Below are 18,744 nucleotides of genomic sequence, written 5' to 3'. Positions count from 1 at the left end.
CTGCATTAAAAAAGTAAATAAATTAGATTGGGGGGGATGTATTTTAAACTGCTTCACACATTATGCAAAGAAGGAACCATGAGAAATGAAGAACAAAAATAAAAATATCCCTGGATAAAATCCACGTGTACAGAAGATGATTCAGGATGTTATAAATAACTCATATGAGGTAAAGCAAACATGCAATATTTATATATCATTCTCTGAAGAAAGGGTATATTTTATTAATCCTCAAGTTCCTTAGCAGATTAATAATAAAAGCTTAGTATATATATCAACAAGTCCAACTGCTGGGCCCAAAGAAAACTCAAATTAATTTAAGGTGAGTTTGCTTCTTTTTCATCTGATTCATCATCCATAACCTAAAACAAAAGAACAAAGAGAATTGAAGAATTAAGGATTAGAAATTGCTATTTTCCTGATTTTAATATTACTTGCTTACCTGAAATACTCTAATCTACAACAATACGTGTCAATTCAATAAGAATAAATCTACCAACAGCCCCCAAAGCACAAGGTTTGCATCATAACCTGATATTCTAAAAACACAAAAGCAAATTGAATATTAGCAAATTAATTAAAACATTGGTCTCTTTTCCTTGTCCCAAAGGAGGCTTCCAATAGCAGAGTCTCAGCTGGACAGAGAAGACTATAATGATAACTGGTATTTCCTAGCTGTATGACTAATATATATAACTGACATTCTTGCTGTTTTTTCCAAAAGGACCTTATTTCCTTAAATATATTCTAGGGAGCTATACCAAATTGTTACTGTAAAAATATATATTAGAAAAACGAATCACTAAAAAAGGTAAAGAAACAAAATATCATACTAGCAACTAATTATTTTGGTCTTACTGACATAAACGTTCATTTTAAACCTTAGAAGAATGTGAAGATTTTCATTTCAAGTAAGTTAAGAAAGATACTAATGAATACTTGAAGAAAAAAAAGAACAGATTAGTATCTTTTCATGAGTTAATATATTACTCAGATACTAAAAACCAACTCCTTTGGAAAGAAAAAGAGTTATATAAGACTATTTTTTCTCTTCACCATATCTACTATAATTATATGCCAATTCAGGTTTATAATCCAACTGTCAATTCATCACCCCACCCTGGACAAGTGAATAAAAACCTTCCTTTGTCAATCGACCAAAGTGTTAACTACTGTAATTTTAAAAAAAGGGATGTAGAGGGGCTTCCCTGGTGATGCAGTGGTTAAAAATCCGCCTGCCAATGCAGGGGACATGGGTTCGAGCCCTGGTCTGGGAAGATCCCACATGCCGTGGAGCAACTAAGCCCGTGCACCACAACTACTGAGCCTGCACTCCAGAGCCCATGCTCTGCAGCAAGAGAAGCCACCGCAATGAGAAGCCCACACACCACAACGAAGAGAAGCCCCGCTCACCGCAACTAGAGAAAGCCTGTGCACAGCAACAAAGACCCAATGCAGCCAAAACTAAATAAATTTATTTAAAAAAAGGCATATAGAGGATAATGGAACAAAAATTAATTTAAAAAAATCCAGATGAATCTGGCTCTGATCTGAAACAATCAATGGAAAAACAATTCCCTCATAGTTTCTTTTGGGTTGAGTAAAAAATGGATATTTACTTCCAAGGAATTGATATTTTTATATCTAATCTCAGCAGCACCCAATCCAAAAAATTTTGTCAATCAACTTCTATTTTAGGCAAAAATATTATTTGGAATGTTTCTAAATATTTAATACAAACTATGTAAACAACATTTACAATACACAAGGCTAAGTGTTGAAGAACACAAAGACCTAGATGTGATTACAAACCTCTCAAGGAAATTAACCCTGAACAGAAAACTGAAACAGAAACACAGAAGCTTTGCACAGAAGTACAGCTTAATTCCAAGTGAAGGACTGATAAGAATTTCAGAGAGGAGATGGCATGTATTGTACCAAAAGGACAGGTTTAAATACTACCCAGAGATGAGTGAGTCTCACAGGAGCTGAGAGGAGATGATGCCCTCTCCTTAAAGGCACAGAATTACCTGAAGAGTTTTTTCAAATTTCTAATTTCCACACGCTCTTTCCTTACTTGATAATCTCTCTCCATAAGGCCATGCCTCTTGTTTGAGAATTACTGCAGTGATCGTCACTATCACTGCTGAGAAAGTACTGTACTATATTCCTTAGATATCTTGGGGCAGAAAAAATGTTGACATCAGTCTATAGATAAAGCTCTATTACTCTACTCAATAGTCTGTTTTACTGTACAACAAAGTATGATTTCTTGATGAGCTTCCTGCCTGCACATTTAAGAACAAGAAGTGTTTAAATACGAAGTAGTGGAGCTCTTCCACTAAAGACTTCTCAACCTCATCTATAAAATTTCATCATGTTTTGAATCCCCTTTTCATAACTTTTCTAGAGCAGCAGTATGCCCTCTGAGTCTCAGTTTCCCATGTACAAAATGGAAATGACTTACTTAATACACTGTGTCGTTAGAAGATAAATGAGGTAATACTTGTAAAAACGCTGGGCACATAGTAGGTAATTCATAATACTAAAGTTAATTCTTAAATAAGGAGCCTGCAAGTCTGATAAAATGGTAACACAACGATATAACCCTGGAAGAAAATGTCAGGTCATGAATTTCTTTTCTTTCCAAAAAATTCATTTTAATATTAAATCTGAACTGTCATACAATATTGGCATACCTGTTCTACACCTTCTACTTCTGGAATATAAAACTGCAGCATGTTCTGAATTCCATTTTTCAGAGTAATGATTGAACTGGGGCAGCTGGTACAAGAACCTTGGAGTTTCAGCTGTACAATGCCATCTTCAAAGCCTTTATAGATTACATCTCCTCCATCTTCCTGCACAGTTGGCCTGCAGCCATAGAATATTTGTGATATATTTAAAATAATAGAAGTTTTTGTCAAAAAAATTTAATAAAACTCAGAGCTTAGATTTTATATTAATAAATGCACAGTTAGAGCTTTTATAATCAAGAACAGTAACTGCAGCTAGTCTCATTTGTAATTTTTTTAAACTTTCAGATAAAATGCCAAAATTCATTCATACAAATACTTTATCTGCTTATTACATTTTAATCTTGCTTATTAATAATCTTTCTTAAGCATTTAAGATTTCAAATTTCCTAAAAATTATACTGATTACCTAAGATACACTCATTCACTTCTTTTAAGCGAACAGAGTGAGACTGACATGTGCTGGCTTTTTTTTTTTTTAGTTAAACTTTGCATTGAAATATAAATACAGAAAAATGCATAAATCATGTATGATCAGTTCAGTGAATTTTCACAAAGTGAACATACATTTATTCTAGACCAAGAAACAGACACTACAACCCCAGAAGTCACCCTGTTCTTCCTTCTAATCACTCCTCCCAACCAATGGTAACCATTATCCTCCCTGCTATCACCCCTGATTAATTCTGCCTATTTTTTAACTTTATAATTTATAAATATAAATTCCGTTTAGAAAACACAAAGTATTAACTCTTTTTTAATCTGGCTTCTTTTGCTCTTTGTGAGATTCATCTACATTGTGGCATATAGTAATAGTTCATTCAATCTCACTGCCGCACAGTATTCCATTAAGTGAATATGCCAGAATTTATCCATTCTATTGTTGATGGACATTTGGGTTAACAGCAGTTTTTTGCTTTTACAGATAGTGCAGCTGTGGAGATTCTTGCAAATGTCCTTTGGTATACATATATATTACAGCTGGGAATGTACCTGAGAGTAGAACTGCTCATCAAGAATATGCATATGTTCAGATTTAGTAGATACTGCCAAATAGTTTCCCAAAGTTATATAAACTTATATTCCCACCAGCAGTACATGAGAATTTCTGTTGCTCCACACATCCTTACCACCAATTGGTGCTGTCAATCTTAATAATTTTAACCATTCCAGTGGATCTGCAGTGGTATTTCATTGTAGTTTTAATTTGAATATTCATAATGACTAATGAGGATGAGCACTTTTTCATGTTTAGTGGTCATTTGGTTATTGTCTTTTGTGAATTACTACTCCAGTGTTTTTGTGAAGAGACTGCTCCAGTCTCTATTTGTTTGTCTTTTTCTTAACAACTTGTAAGAGATTTTAAATATCTTCTGCCATATATATAAATATCTTCTAATCTGTGCTTTGCTTCTTCACTGTAAATGATGCCTTTTGATGAAGAAGTCACAATTTTACTATAGTCCAATTTATGTCTTTCCGTTAGTTTGTCTTGTCTTGTCAAAAAAAATTTGCCGGGGCTTCCCTGGTGGCGCGGTGGTTGAGTGTCCACCTGCCGATGCAGGGGTCACGGGTTCGTGCCCCGGTCCGGGAGGATCCCGCGTGCCGCGGAGCGGCTGGGCCCGTGAGCCATGGCCGCTGAGCCTGTGCGTCCGGAGCCTGTGCTCCGCAACGGGAGAGGCCACAACAGGGAGAGGCCCGCGTACCGCAAAAATAAATAAATAAATTAATTAATTAAAAAAAAAAAAAATTTGCCTACCCAAAGGTCATGCAGATATTGTATTTTGAATTTCCTTTGTGATTTCTTTGTTGACCATGGGTCTTTTTGAAGACCATTTAGTTTTCAAATACATAGAGATTCTGTAGATACCTTTTTGGAAATTGACATCTAGCTTAATCTCACTGTAGAAAACAATATTCTCAATGACTTCAATCCTTAAAATTTGTTCAGCGTTAAGATTCAGAATACAGCCTATTTTAGTAAATCTTCCATGTACACTTGAATAAAATAAATATTTTGTTCTTGTTGGGTGCAATGTCCTATGTGTGTCAATTTAGTCAACTTTGTAATCATGTGTATAACTCATATTTTATGAGAGTCATTTTATATGTTTGCTCTATTTGTTATTGAGAGAGATGTGCTGGCCTCCCATTATAATTGTGGATTATCTAATTCTCCTTTTAGTTCTCTCAAATAGTCTTCATTTATTTTGAAACTGTTATTAGATGCATACAAGTTTAAAATTGGTATATATTCCTCATAGAAATTACCCTTTTATTATTATGAAAGATTTCTCTTTATTGCTAGTAATGTCTTTAGCTATAAAGTATATTTTGTCTGATATCTGTATAACTACATCAGCTTTCTCTTATTCATTTTTTGCATGCTATATATTTCTCTATCTTTTTACTTTCAACCTTTCTGTGTCCTTATATTTAAGGTGTATACCTCTTACAAGCAGCATGTAGGTTTTTTTAAATAGCCAATCTGACAATCTTATTTTGTTAATCAACCCACGTACATTAAAATATAACTACTCATATGTTTGGGTTTATAGTACCATCTTATTATTTATCATTTTGCATTACTTTGGATTAAACAAGTATTTTTTTTAATATTTATTTATTTGGTTGCGCTGGGTCTTAGTTGTGGCAGGTAGGCTCCTTAGTTGCAGCTCGCAGGCTCCTTAGTTGTGGCAGGCGGGCTCCTTAGATGTGGCTCGCCAGCTCCTTATTTGCAGCTTGCTGGCTCCTTAGTTGTGGCACGTGAACTTTTAGTTGCGGCATGAGAACTCTTAGTTGTGGCACGCATGTGGGATCTAGTTCCCTGACCAGGGATCAAACCCAGGCCTCCTGATTTCGAAGTGTGAAGTCTTAACCACTGTGCCACCAGGGAAGTCCCCGTATTGTTTTTTATTATTCCATTTTCCCCCTCTATTGGCTTGGTTATACACAGTCTTTTACTGTTGACTTAGTGTTTATTACACAAGATGCCTATTTGATTTCTTAAACTCTAATATAAATTAGTACTTTTATCAATTCCCAGATAATGCCAAGAATGAAGAATACTTACTCTTTTTTTAAATTATTTTTTTTTAAAGATTTTTTGATGTAGACCATTTTTAAAGTCTTTATTGAATTTGTTACATTATTGCTTCTGTTTTATGTTTTGGTTTTTCGGCCCTGAGGCATGTGCGATCTTAGCTTACTGACCAGGGATCGAACCCACACCCCCTGCATTGGAAGGCGAAGTCTTAACCACTGGACCGCCAGGGAAGTCCCAAAGAACACTTACTCTTATACTTATCACCACCTTTTATATCTTTGTCATGCTTTTTTTTTTTTTAGTAGGTTAACCCTTCTTTTAAAAAATTTATTTGGCTGCGCCAGGTCTTAGTTGCGGCACACAGGATCTTTGTTGTGGCATGCGGACTCCTTAGTTGCAGCATGCATGTGGGATCTAGTTCCCTGACCAGGGATCGAACCTCAGGCCCCCTGCATTGGGAGCTTGGAGTCCTACCCACTGGACCACCAGGGAAGTCCCCTTTGTCATGCATTTTAATTCCAGACATATTAAAAACCCTATAGGACACTGTGAGACCCTTTTTGCCATATATTCTACGTCTCTCATACTTTTTTGCTGTATTTTCCATTCTCTTTTCTGTGCTTCAGCTGGATATTTTCTGTTGACTTATATTCCAGTACACTGATCTTCTCTCCAACAGTATCCAATGTGATGTTCAACTAACCTAATGAGTTCTTAAGTTTAGCTATTATACATTTTAGTTCCAGAATTACTTTTTCTTTTTTTATAGATTCCAGTTTTCTGATGAAATTCTTCATCTCACTTTCTATTTTCTCAAACATTTTATTCACAGTTATTTTAAAGATCATGTCTGATAACTCTCACATCTAGGTTATCTATGGATTTGTTTTATTTTCTCTTGGTCCAGTTTCCAAATTCCATGCCTAGTAATTTTTGGACAATGAATGATGAACAATGTACATGAAAAACTGAAGTGACTCAGGATTATATTACATCAGAAAGGATTCACCCTATCTTTTGGCAGTAGCTCAACCTGCTGTGGAATTAGGTTCACTCAATACTGGACTACAGTTTTGTAAGGCTTGGTCTACCTCTGGTTTGTCCACTTTCAAGGGGATAGTCCTCTAGAGAGTCCGACTAAAAGCCTGGGTGTTCCTTGAGGCCCCACACTCCTTGACAGATCCTAAACTCCAATTTTTGTCACCACCCCCAGCACCATAAAACTGCCAAAACTCTGCTCAGCTTTTCAACTCCTTTTTGTTTGACTTCTTAGTCTCTTCCCCTCCATAGCTAAGAACAAGTAAGTGCCATGTGGGGAGAACTTCTGAGTATTAAGGCTTATTTTTTTCTTTTCTCTGGGATCTTGCCCTTTAAAGTCAAAGCTTCATTGGAAACCCAGAATTTTAATTTTTGTCTTCCCATCTCTACAAATTTGCTGAAAGCAACATAGTTTCTCTGATTCTTAGCGACTGCCCTTTGCCCAGCTTCTCATATTCTAACCCCACATCAAGAATCAGCGAATGCCCCAAGGGAAGTTTCAATGTGCTTCCCTTCTCTACAGGACCTTATTTGCTTTGGCAGCTATCTAATACTGTCCAACAACACACAAAAATTTTTTTTTGTATTTTATCTAGCTTTTTTGGGAATTGTCAGCAGGACTATTGGTCTGCTACAAGCAAAAGTGGAACCCTATGGTTCTCTACTCATTTAAATTTATTCTTTTGGGGCAGCAGCCTAAAAAGAGGTGCTCCTCTCTTCACAATTCTCCCAAACACTGTTAAGCCATTTTTTTCTTACTAAGAAATTTGGTATTTTAACAATATCAAACCCAAATGGTGACCACGAAAGATAAATTATTATGTTTAGACAGAGTGTTATAAATTGTGAGTGAATATAGAGAATGTACAGGCTTTAAATTCAATTGTCATGGTTACCTATTTTGGTTTACATTAACTTATACTTATTTTGTTAACTCTACTACAACCTCAGAGACAAACCAAAAGTACACTGCTACAATGAAAATTGGCTCTGTAGTATTGATATATCTGATCTCAGGTAGATAGATGAGCACATACCGTATTCTAGTATCTAACAATTCCTTAATCATTGCCACAACTTCATCATCATCTTCAGATCCTAGAAACAATTATGAATAAAACATATCAACAGTAGAAATTTTATATCCATGCGAGTACAAACATTAAAACAGAGTGATTTTAACTTAGGGGAAATGTAAAGGCCATTCATTTGATTATCTGAAGAAAAATTAAGGAGCACTGATCAACATTTGGTGATAAATGTGAATACTGAATAATCTGATCTACTAATTATGTTAGGATTTGAATTTTTGGGCCAATATATTTGTAAACTTTCATCCTTCTCAAGAATTGAAAAGTAGCAGAGAAAAGATATTGTCTGAATTTTGATGAAAACTTTGAGACAAAACAGCACACCTGCTTTGTAAGTTAAGTTATATTTTCAATTTCTCAATTTAGTGGTTTTCAAAATAACAATCATACTAAATACAGATGTAAGCCTTATGGAAACTCTAAAATGTTTTACATATCTGAGCAAAAACTTGGTTTTTTCATTTTGTTTCATTTTTGTTTTTTTTCACTTTGTAAGGTCATATACCAATCTTCACATATGCCTATTTTTATGGGTTTTATATTTTTTTGAAAAATTTCTTTACCATTGGGAAAATTAAAATGCAGCTAATTCAAATTACACTGTGACAAACACTAGAGTTCTGGCAACAATATAAGTATCAACATATTAATATTAAATTATATCAACTTTGAATTTTTTAATAAAAGAAATAAAATATAATAAAGTTAAAATTCTCTTACATCAGCAAACCTACATTCCATTCCACACCATCACTTCCACAGGCAACCACTATCATGACCTTAGTGTATATCCTTCGAGTACATGTTAACATTTACAAGTCTATATTTATACACACTATACACACTGTTCTATACCTTGTTTTATTTCTATTTAATATACTAAAAGGTTTTTCCATATCAGCATATAAAGATATGCCTCAATTTAAAAATTAGGTGCATAGGGCTTCCCTGGTGGTGCAGTGGTTGAGAGTCCGCCTGCAGGGGACATGGGTTCGTGCCCCAGTCCGGGAAGATCCCACATGCCGCGGAGCGACTAGGCCCGTGAGCCATGGCTGCTGAGCCTGCGCGTCTGGAGCCTGTGCTCCGCAACAGGAGAGGCCACAACAGTGAGAGGCCCACGTACCGCAAAAAAAAAAAAAAAAAAAAAAGGTGCATAGTAATTTTTGTATGGCTTTGTCTTCATCTGGCTAGTTTTTATATTATTTCAGTTGTTTCTAGTTTGCTATTTCTAACAATCCTGCAGTATACATGCTTACGTAAAGTATATATCGGTGTATTTTTGCATATATATCTAAGAGATAAATTCCTAGTTCTGCTGGACTTCCTTAGTGGCACAAAGAATCTGCCTGTCGATGCAGGGGACATGGGTTCGAGCCCTGGTCTGGTAAGATCCCACATGCCATGGAGCAACTAAGCCCGTGGGCCACAACTACTGAGCCTGTGCTCTACAGCCTGCAAGCAACAACTACTAAGCCCGCACACCTAGAGCCTAGAGCCTAGAAGCCACTGCAGTGAGAAGCCCACACATCACACATCACAACAAAGAGTAGCCCCCGCTCACCGCAACAAAGACCTAATGCAGCCAAAAATAAAATGTAAATAAATAAATAAATTTATATTAAAAAAAAAGAAAGCACTCTTTATATAAAAAAAAATTCCTAGTGCTGGGTCAACAGGCTTGTGTATTTTTAAGTTTTGGTAGATGTCAAATGGCTCTCAAAACATTGTATCAATTTTACATACATGTCCATCAAGAACACATACAATTTAAAATTTGCATTATTATTTAAAATTTGCATAAATGGTATATATGTAAGAACATATAAATAAACTCTTCAGTTTTCCTTTATCACTTAGTATTTTTTATATCTTTCCACACTGATATCTCCTAATCAAGTTCACTCCTTTTAACTGCTAACATACTTTAAAAATATTTCAATGAACATGCTTCCACATGTTGCCTTGTGTACATTTATCACTCATTTAGAATATATATTATCTAGAAGTGAAACTGATTCATTTAAAGGTGATTATACAAATGTTTGTGTGTGTGTAGATATATGTATACATACACACACACACACACACACACAAAACAGTATCTGTACAATATTGGAGAAAGGAAAAATTTCATCAACAACAAATATAATAATCACAGCTAGTATTTGAGATCCATGTGACGTTACTCTTCCAAGTGCTTTACATACAATAAGTTATTAAAACAATGTACACAAAACAGAAACCACAAAGGATAAGATGAAAATATGCGACTCCATTAAAAAGAAAAACTTCTGTGCTTGCTTCAGCAGCACAAATACTAAAACTGAAATGATACAGAGAAGATTAGCATGGTCCCTTTGCAAAGATGATACACAAATTTGTGAAACGTTCCATATTTTAAAATAAGAAAAAATTTCTTTCTTGTTTTCTTACATGGGACTTTTGTTTGTTTTTATTTTTGGCTGTGTTGGGTCTTCGTTGCTGTGAGCAGGCTTTCTCTAGTTGCAGTGAGCGGGGGCTATTCTTCATTGCAGTGCGCAGGCTTCTCATTGTTGTGGCTTCTCTTGCTGTGGAGCACAGGTTCTAGGCACATGGGCTTCAGTAGTTGTTGCACGCGGGCTCTAGAGTGGAGGCTCAGTACTTGTGGCGCACAGGCTTAGTTGCTCCATGGCATGTGGGATCTTCCCAGGCCAGGGATCAAACCCATGTCCCCTGCCTTGGCAGGCGGATTCTTAACCACTGCGTCACCAGGTAAGCCCAAGAAAAAATTTCTGAATGACAAAAGACAACCTAAATATAGTGAAAATATAAGGCATGGTTAGGGAGAAGTTATTTGCTATGAATATGCTTAATTTATATATAGTATATTCAGGATTTATACTCAGAATATTTTTTTAAAACTTGCTAGGGCTTCCATGGTGGCGCAGTGGTTAAGAATCCGCCTGCCAATGAGGGGGACGCGGGTTCAAGCCCTGGTCCGGGAAGATCCCACATGCCGCGGAGCAGCTAAGCCCGTGCGCCACAACTACTGAGCCTGTGCTCTAGAGCCCGTGAGACACAACTACTGAGCCCGCGTGCCACAGCTTCTGAAGGCCACGCGCCTAGAGCCCATGCTCTGTAACGAGAAGCCACTGCAGTGAGAAGCCCGTGCACCGCAACAAAGAGTGGCCCCTGCTCACCGCAACTAGAGAAAGCCCGCGCACAGCAATGAAGACCCAACACAGCCAAATATAAACAAATAAATAAATAAATTTATAAAAAAAAAAACAACTTGCTAAAGCCAATACAAAAAAGACACATAATTCAATTTTTTAAAAAATCAGCAAAGTTTATGAACAGGAAATTTACTGAAAAGGAAAATATTGGCCAGTCATATGAATATTGGCCATATGTTTGTATATATGAAAACCTTCAGGCTCAATATTAATCAAGGAAATGCAATTAAAACAAGACACCATTTTACCCCTAACATATTGGTTAAAAAAAAAAAGTAAACACAAAGTGATGATGAAGATATAAGAAAGTTGAAATCCTTATACACTGCTAATTTGCATGTAAATTAGAACAATTTACGATACAGCAATTCTGCTTTTAGGAATATACTCTAAAAGTACCCTAAAGCAGGTTTCCACAAATGCACAAAGAGACTTGTACAAGAACACCCAATGCAGCAATGTTTGTAACAGAAATTAGCACAATTTACTTGGATATAAGTAAAGGAAAAAATTAATTAACTGTAATTTATTCATATAATGGGATACTATCCAGCACTTAAAATAAATAAATGGGTGTATTTCAAAATATGTGAAAAAAGGAAAGTTGCACATAACACAAGTTATTTAAAGTTTAAGAACAAAAACCAATACTATAAATTCCCTGCAGAGACTTACATGTGTAGTAAAAGTTTAAAAACAAACTAAATTTACATACATTTCTGTAATAGAAAGGGAAAAGGGATGGGAGTTCTGGGTCTTTGGCTATGTCTTTAATATTTTATTTAGAAATGAGTCTAAAGCAATTAAGGTAGAGAGTTAACCTTTGTTAAATCTGAGAAGAGGACAAATTGGTGAGCATTATAATATTATTTTCTATATGCCTGAAAATTTTTATAATTCAAAATTTTAGTTTTGTATAATATATTCAATTTATACACAAGCTTTATAAAATGATGGATGAAACTACTACACATGAAATTTTGTCCCCTCTGGGATTGGTTCCAGAGCTAAATATAGTATAATGATAAAAATCTGTAATCCCATGACTTCTGAAATCAAGACAAATGGGAAGAAAATAGAACAGTTTAAAAAAAAAAGATAAATACTAATTACCCAACACATTACCTGCTTCTCCTGAAGGTGTTTCCTCAGTAACTAAAGGTAAGCCAGATGCAAAGAAATCCATAATTGTAGCATAGATATCTGGCTTCAGTAAATTCCAGTCTAACTCTTCATTTTCCTGTAAATATTTGAAGGAAAACGTTACATTTTCAACCAAGGGCAAAGACAAACACAAAACAATACCTTTAAGAATCTTTCCCTACATATATTCTATAGCACTCATTTCTGGAAAATATATGTCAGTTACTGTTCCTAAAGGAGCTGGCTTATAATGACTTTCAGAAGATACAATCTTAGAACATCCCCCAATTCATTCATCATCAAATAAGTGTGCTGTATGTACATGCCCTATAGAGGGGATACCAAAATGACTAAAAGATGTTTTTTCATGAGGTGAAGAGAGTTAAAATACTGAATGGATTCTGTGTTTAAAGAGGGTAATAAAGAGACTTCCCATTCTTTTAATAAAATAGGATATAACTGCTTGATGAACTATACAGGATATTCCACAACTATTCAAAAAAATTCAACTTACGTATATTACTTAATAGTATTGAAGAAACCCAATGACATAACTGTTGAACCATAAGTATAACGTGTCTTATCTACGGCTATTGTACTAGAGGACTTGCGGACTGTCAACTAGACTGGTATCCGTAAGAAAGAATCCATAACTATTTCACTTCTATATCTGGCCAACTAGTTGATTCCATTAAAAAAAAAAGAGACTGATAGTACCCAAATAGTACTAACATCTAAAATGAGAAAGGCAGAATGTTTTGTTTTAATTTTTTAAAGGAGAGCTCTTTAGGCGAAAAACTATTAGAGGCAGTCTAGATTCTCAGGAGGCTGTTAGCTAGGGTCTAGGCTTAAATACTATTAAAAAGTGAGTCTTCGTATACAAATGGGTCTATTTTTGTCATGGATTAAGAACCAATTTAGAGACAGTACACAGAAGGTAAAACAGGCACTACTACGAATACAAAAACAAAATTAGTGAGACGTCTTAGTGATGGGTAATGAGTACTATTTCTAGGTAACATTTTAATAAATCATTTGGAAGATGGATCAGAAGGCTACCTTAGAGCTTTAGTAAGTAGTGGGCTCTACTGAATAGGGAAATATTGGTATTAAAAGAAAAAAAATATTATGAAGTTATCTGAATGAGAAAAAGGCAGCATATAAGCTGCAAATATACATTTAGGGGAAAAAAACCGATGCATAAAGAAGCCTGTGAATTATCAATTACAAGTTAGAAAGAAAACAGGCAATCACTGAAGCTATCAGGTAAATGGGATAGTCCATGATGAGGAAGGCAATTGGAAGAAAGCACATCAATCTACCAGTCTATCTATTAAATATCATTGTGTGCCCTAACTTGGAGTATTATTTATTGGTTATATATCATTTCATTAAGAAAAAATAACGGAGCTGGAGAAATTTCAAAAAGGCTAACTAAATTACAAAGGGAAAGGGAAATAAAAGATGACTTACCAAAATCAAATCAAGAAAAAAAAAATCCTTTGTAATCTATAATCACGTTTTCATCCCCCCCCCAAATTTATATAACATAGGCTATATGTAAAAGAAATAAAAACTTCTTAAAATACATAATTTCCTATTTGTAAAATGAAGACAAGAAAAACTAGTTATAAGAATTAAATTTTTAAAAAGTAAAAATAAAGGGCTTCCCTGGTGGCGCAGTGGTTGAGAGTCCGCCTGCCGATGCAGGGGACACGGGTTCGTGTCCCGGTCCGGGAAGATCCCACATGCCGCAGAGCGGCTGGGCCCGTGAGCCGTGGCCACTGAGCCTGCGCATCCGGAGCCTGTGCTCCGCAAGGGGAGAGGCCACAACAGTGAGAGGCCCGCGTACAGCAAAAAAAAAAAAAAAAAGTAAAAATAAAAACCACAGTAAATTAACTATACTTCAATTTAAAAATGGTTTAAAAAGAAGAATTAAATTAGATAATGTATGTAAAGCACTAGTGCCACATCAAACATGTTGGCAATGCTAGTCCTTTTTTCTCCTTCAAAAAACATCAAAGAAAGAAAATTGGGGGGCTTCCCTGGTGGCGCAGTGGTTGAGAATCTGCCTGCCAATGCAGGGGACACAGGTTCGAGCCCTAGTCTGGGAAGGTCCCACATGCCGTGGAGCAACTAGGCCCGTGAGCCACAGCTACTGAGCCTGCGCATCTGGAGCCCGTGCTCTGCAACAACAGAGGCCGCGACAGTGAGAGGCCCGCGCACCGCGATGAAGAGTGGCCCCCGCTCGCCGCAACTAGAGAAAGCCCTCGCACAGAAATGAAGACCCAACACAGCCAAAAATAAAAATAAAATAAAACAAAAAAAGAAGGAAAATTGAAGAATAACAAAGATAGGTCAAATGTCTATAAACAAGTAAAGACTAGAGATCGGTGAGCACACATTTGCTCACCACAATCCTACATTTGGGGGAAACCACTTGAAACCTGAAAATTCAATTTAGGAAATTTTACATCATTGTTTCCTTCTACAAAAATTTCTTTGAATGCATACTATGTGCTAAGCATTGTTGTAGGTGAGCTTAACAAGATGGACTATCTTTATCTTCATGGAGTTTACACTCTAGTGCCGGAAAGAGAGGTAATAAAAATAAACAATATCATTAAGAGATAAGTGTAATGAAGAAACTAAGGTAATAAGTGCCTGGGGGGAGTTACCACTTTCAGTAATATGGTCAAGAAAGGGTTTTCTGAGAATTTAGAAAAAATAACACTTTAAACAACTGGGAAGAACATTTTATAATCTGGATATTTGTGTGAACAACCATAGCCACTGGGCCAGCATGGAAGAAAATCCTAATCCTCCTCCTCATATAAACAGCTGCAAGAGAGTACTAGACTAGATGTAACATGTTGATAACTCAGTATGTCCCCTTTCGTGGTGCAGCAAGAACTCAAGAGTAATCCTTTCAAACTGCTTAAGAGGAGCTAACTGAATACTTTTGATTTTGATGCAAAATTGGGCAAGTGATTAAGTTCAGTGCATACATATCAATTACAAATTTAAAAGAATAAGTATAGTTCAAATTTATATGGTTCATTTCTCATTAATCTAGTAGACTTAAAAGTGAAACAGTCTTTTCTAGCAAATATGACCCTAGATGTTGGATGGGTAGCATATTTAGCTTGATTTTTTGACATTAAGAGATATCCAAGTGTTGCAGAAGTGCACAATCCACTGCTCTTGTCTGTGAAGCTCTGAAGTGTTACTGCAGGATGGTAGGCTGGCAGAATGTGCCAGATGCCATTTTATAAATGCTCACTTTGAAAGGAGACAGGTAATCATTCTGTAGGCCAAATATATATATATTTGATCACTCATTCGCTTCTCTTTTTACTCTATCAATGTAAATTAAGAATTAGTAAAAATTATACTTGGAAGCCTAAATTTTAGTCCTGCCAAGGTTGAGTCTTGGTCCTGCTGGAGGCCACCTATACAGTCTTGGACACTGCATTTAACTCTCTGAAGCTCAAGTTTTTCTCTTTTGAAAAATGAGGGATCTGGACTACAGTTAATTTCAACTTGAAAATTCTATTAAATAATTAACTTGAGAAATGTAAGAAGTAAAATTAATTTGAGATTTTTAATAACAGTATGTGTAGAACACACCAAGAATGGATATTCTGGAGAGGGGCACTGGACTCAGAAAAAACTAAAAGTATGTCACATCTTATTTTACATAATCCTATGCTTACCTTTGTGACAGTGATGAAATCTGGTCCAAAGAAGACACTTTTTACTCCTTCAATCCTAAATAACTGCCTGTGAAAAAATTTTAAGAAAGAGATAATAAAATGTTTTATTACGGAAAAGTCTACAACAGAAGTTCCCAACCTTTTTAGCACCAGGGACCAGTTTCATGGAAGTCAATTTTTCCACGGAGGGCGGGGAGGGGTGGGAGATGGTTCCAGCAGTAATGCAAGTGATGGTGGGGAAGGTTCAGGTGGTAATGTGAGTGATGGGGAGTGATGGGGAATGGCAAATGAAGCTTCCCTCGGTTGCCCACAGCTCACCTCCTGCTGTGCGGCCTGGTTCCTAACAGGCCGCGGACCAGGGGTTGGGAACCCCTGGTCTACAATATACATAAAAGTAGAGAGAAATGTAAAAGAACCTCCACACAGTCATCACCAGTTTTAACAATTAGCAAATCATGGCCAATCTTGTTTCATCCTCTTACCCTACAATCCAGCAATCCCACTCCTAGTTATTTAACCAAGAGAAATGAAAACATATGTTCCATAAAGACTTGCACGTGAATCTCTTTTTTTTTTTTTTTTTTTTTTGCGGTACGCGGGCCTCTCACTGTTGTGGCCTCTCCCGTTGCGGAGCACAGGCTCCGGATGTGCAGGCTCAGCGGCCATGGCTCATGGGCCCAGCCGTGTGGGATCTTCCCAGTCCGGGGCATGAACCCGTGTCCCCTGCATCGGCAGGCAGACTCTCAACCACTGCGCCACCAGGGAAGCCCTGAATCTCTTTTTTTTAATTTATTTATTTACTTTTGCCGCTTCGGGTCTTCGTTGCTGCACGCAGGTCCTCTAGAGTTGCGGCGAGCGGGGGCCACTCTTCACCACGGCGCTCGGGTTTCTCACTGCAGTGGCCTCTCCTGCCACGGAGCATGGGCCCTAGGCACGCGGGCTTCAGCACTTGTGGCATGCGGGCTCAGTAGTTGTGGCTCACAAGCGCTAGAGCGCAGGCTCAGTAGTTGTGGCACACAGCTTAGTTGCACCGCGGCATGTAGGATCTTCCCAGACCAGGGCCTGAACCCGTGCCTCCTGCACTGGCAGGCGGATTCCTGACCACTGCACCACGAGGGAAGCCCTGCACATGAATCTTTATAGCAGCTTTATTTACAATACCAAAAACAAAAAAATCTGGAAATGTCCATCTACTGAGGAATGACTAAACAAACTGGGAATACCCATACAATGTAGTATTACTTGGCAATAAAGAGAAATGAACTATAGATCCACACAAGGACAAGGATGACTCTCAAAATCATTATACTAAATGAAAGAAGCCAAACACAAAAGACTATCTGGTTCCATTCATATGAAACTCTAGAAAAGGCAAAACGGTAGCGGTGTAAAGAATATCAATAGCTGCCAGAGTGACAGATGTGTTAACTAACCTTTCTACGTAATCATTTCACAATATATATGTATATCAAATCATCATGTTGTATACCTTAAACAATGCTTTATGTCAATTACATCTCACAGAAGCTGGAAAAAACGTTTTTTAATAAAAATTTAAAAATTAAAAGTCATTGCCATAAAAAGAAAGTTAGCAGGGTGTGGAGGTGAAGCAAGAAGAGACTGAAAGCAAAGGGAAATGAGGGATCTTTTACAGTGATAAAAATGTTTTATATTTTTATTTTCTTGGTGGTTACACAATTATATGTACTTATCAAAACTCACTTAAAATTGGTGAATTTTATTGCATGTAATTTATACTTCAGTAAAGCTAATTTTTTAGAATCCTGTGAGAGAATGAAGGGCAGATTATAATTTGAAAAAGCCCTTCAAGGAATTTTGAATTACAGCTTCCTTCCCCAATCACTGACATATGTACCACACCTAGTAGACTCTCTAAAGCAGTTTCTTTTTTCCCAGCCTTAGCAACAAAAGCTGACATACTCCAAAGAAGGTTACAGTTTCCTTTTCTTTGTCTACCATTGCAAGAATGCTATCAAAATTACTGCTTTGAAATTATTTAGGAATTTGTCTGAAACTATGTCATCTAAGTCCTTTACACAACCACTCCATGTTAAATTTGCAAGTGGTCACAAGATTTCTGGCTGCAGCTTATGATCCATAAACCAAAGCACAGACCTTTAAGTAGGACCCTTGATTAGCACAATCAGCAAAGCTTTTTTTTTTTTCGCAAATGAAAGGACTGTGCGAAGGAATACACCTGATCTACGGTCCGTATGACGGAGACTGCTTTAGGAAAGAGTTCACAGGTTCTGTCCCTAAAAGAAAGAAAAAGCGGAAACAGGAGTTTCAAACATTATTAGACATGCTTTGTTATTTAGGTTACTCTCCTTGGGACAATTTCAACTTGTCAATGTCCAAAATAAAATATGAAAACACTATCCCAAATGTAGTCTAACTTGTTCAGAGTACAAAGACTATTACCTCTCTTAGGCTGGACGCTAGGACTCTGTTAAAGTTCGACTGACTTTTTTAAGCATTGCATCATATCCAACATGACTAACTGAAAGGTCAGGTTCTTCTATCCCATAATTGTGCTATTCATTTAGAAAATTTAAACACACGGCTTAATATTTATTTCTGTTAGACTTTTATCTTATTTGCTTTAAGCCTAATAAAACTTTCAAAAATGTCTCTGAATTTTGCCATCCAACAGATAAGCAAATCCTCTCATCTGAAAAACGGATAATTAAATCTTTATTAATGTTGCTGATTTTTAAA

The 18,744-nt window shown here is 36.5% G+C and overlaps 1 protein-coding gene and 1 non-coding gene across 2 annotated transcripts in view; one reads left to right on the top strand and one right to left on the bottom strand.

Annotated features, from left to right (window-relative positions):
• Positions 1-194: 194 nt before the first annotated feature.
• NFU1 (NFU1 iron-sulfur cluster scaffold) overlaps positions 195-18,744 on the bottom strand; it is a 28,049-nt gene continuing 9,499 nt past the window's right edge. The window contains exons 4-8 of the mRNA XM_065891216.1: positions 16,006-16,072; positions 12,272-12,386; positions 7,878-7,938; positions 2,700-2,874; positions 195-362 (exon numbers count right to left, since the gene is read on the bottom strand). Coding sequence (XP_065747288.1) covers positions 318-362; positions 2,700-2,874; positions 7,878-7,938; positions 12,272-12,386; positions 16,006-16,072 — 463 coding nt within the window. The 3' untranslated portion in view covers positions 195-317. The remainder of the gene's footprint in view (positions 363-2,699; positions 2,875-7,877; positions 7,939-12,271; positions 12,387-16,005; positions 16,073-18,744) is intronic.
• Positions 10,225-10,331, top strand: LOC136134279 (U6 spliceosomal RNA). The gene has a single exon (XR_010656560.1). It is a non-coding gene; the product is annotated as a U6 spliceosomal RNA (small nuclear RNA).

Source organism: Phocoena phocoena, chromosome 14 (genome assembly GCF_963924675.1).
Source record: "Phocoena phocoena chromosome 14, mPhoPho1.1, whole genome shotgun sequence".
NCBI lineage: Eukaryota > Metazoa > Chordata > Mammalia > Artiodactyla > Phocoenidae > Phocoena > Phocoena phocoena.
The sequence above is the reverse complement of the archived record's forward strand: the minus strand, read 5'-3'. Positions and strand labels throughout refer to the sequence as shown.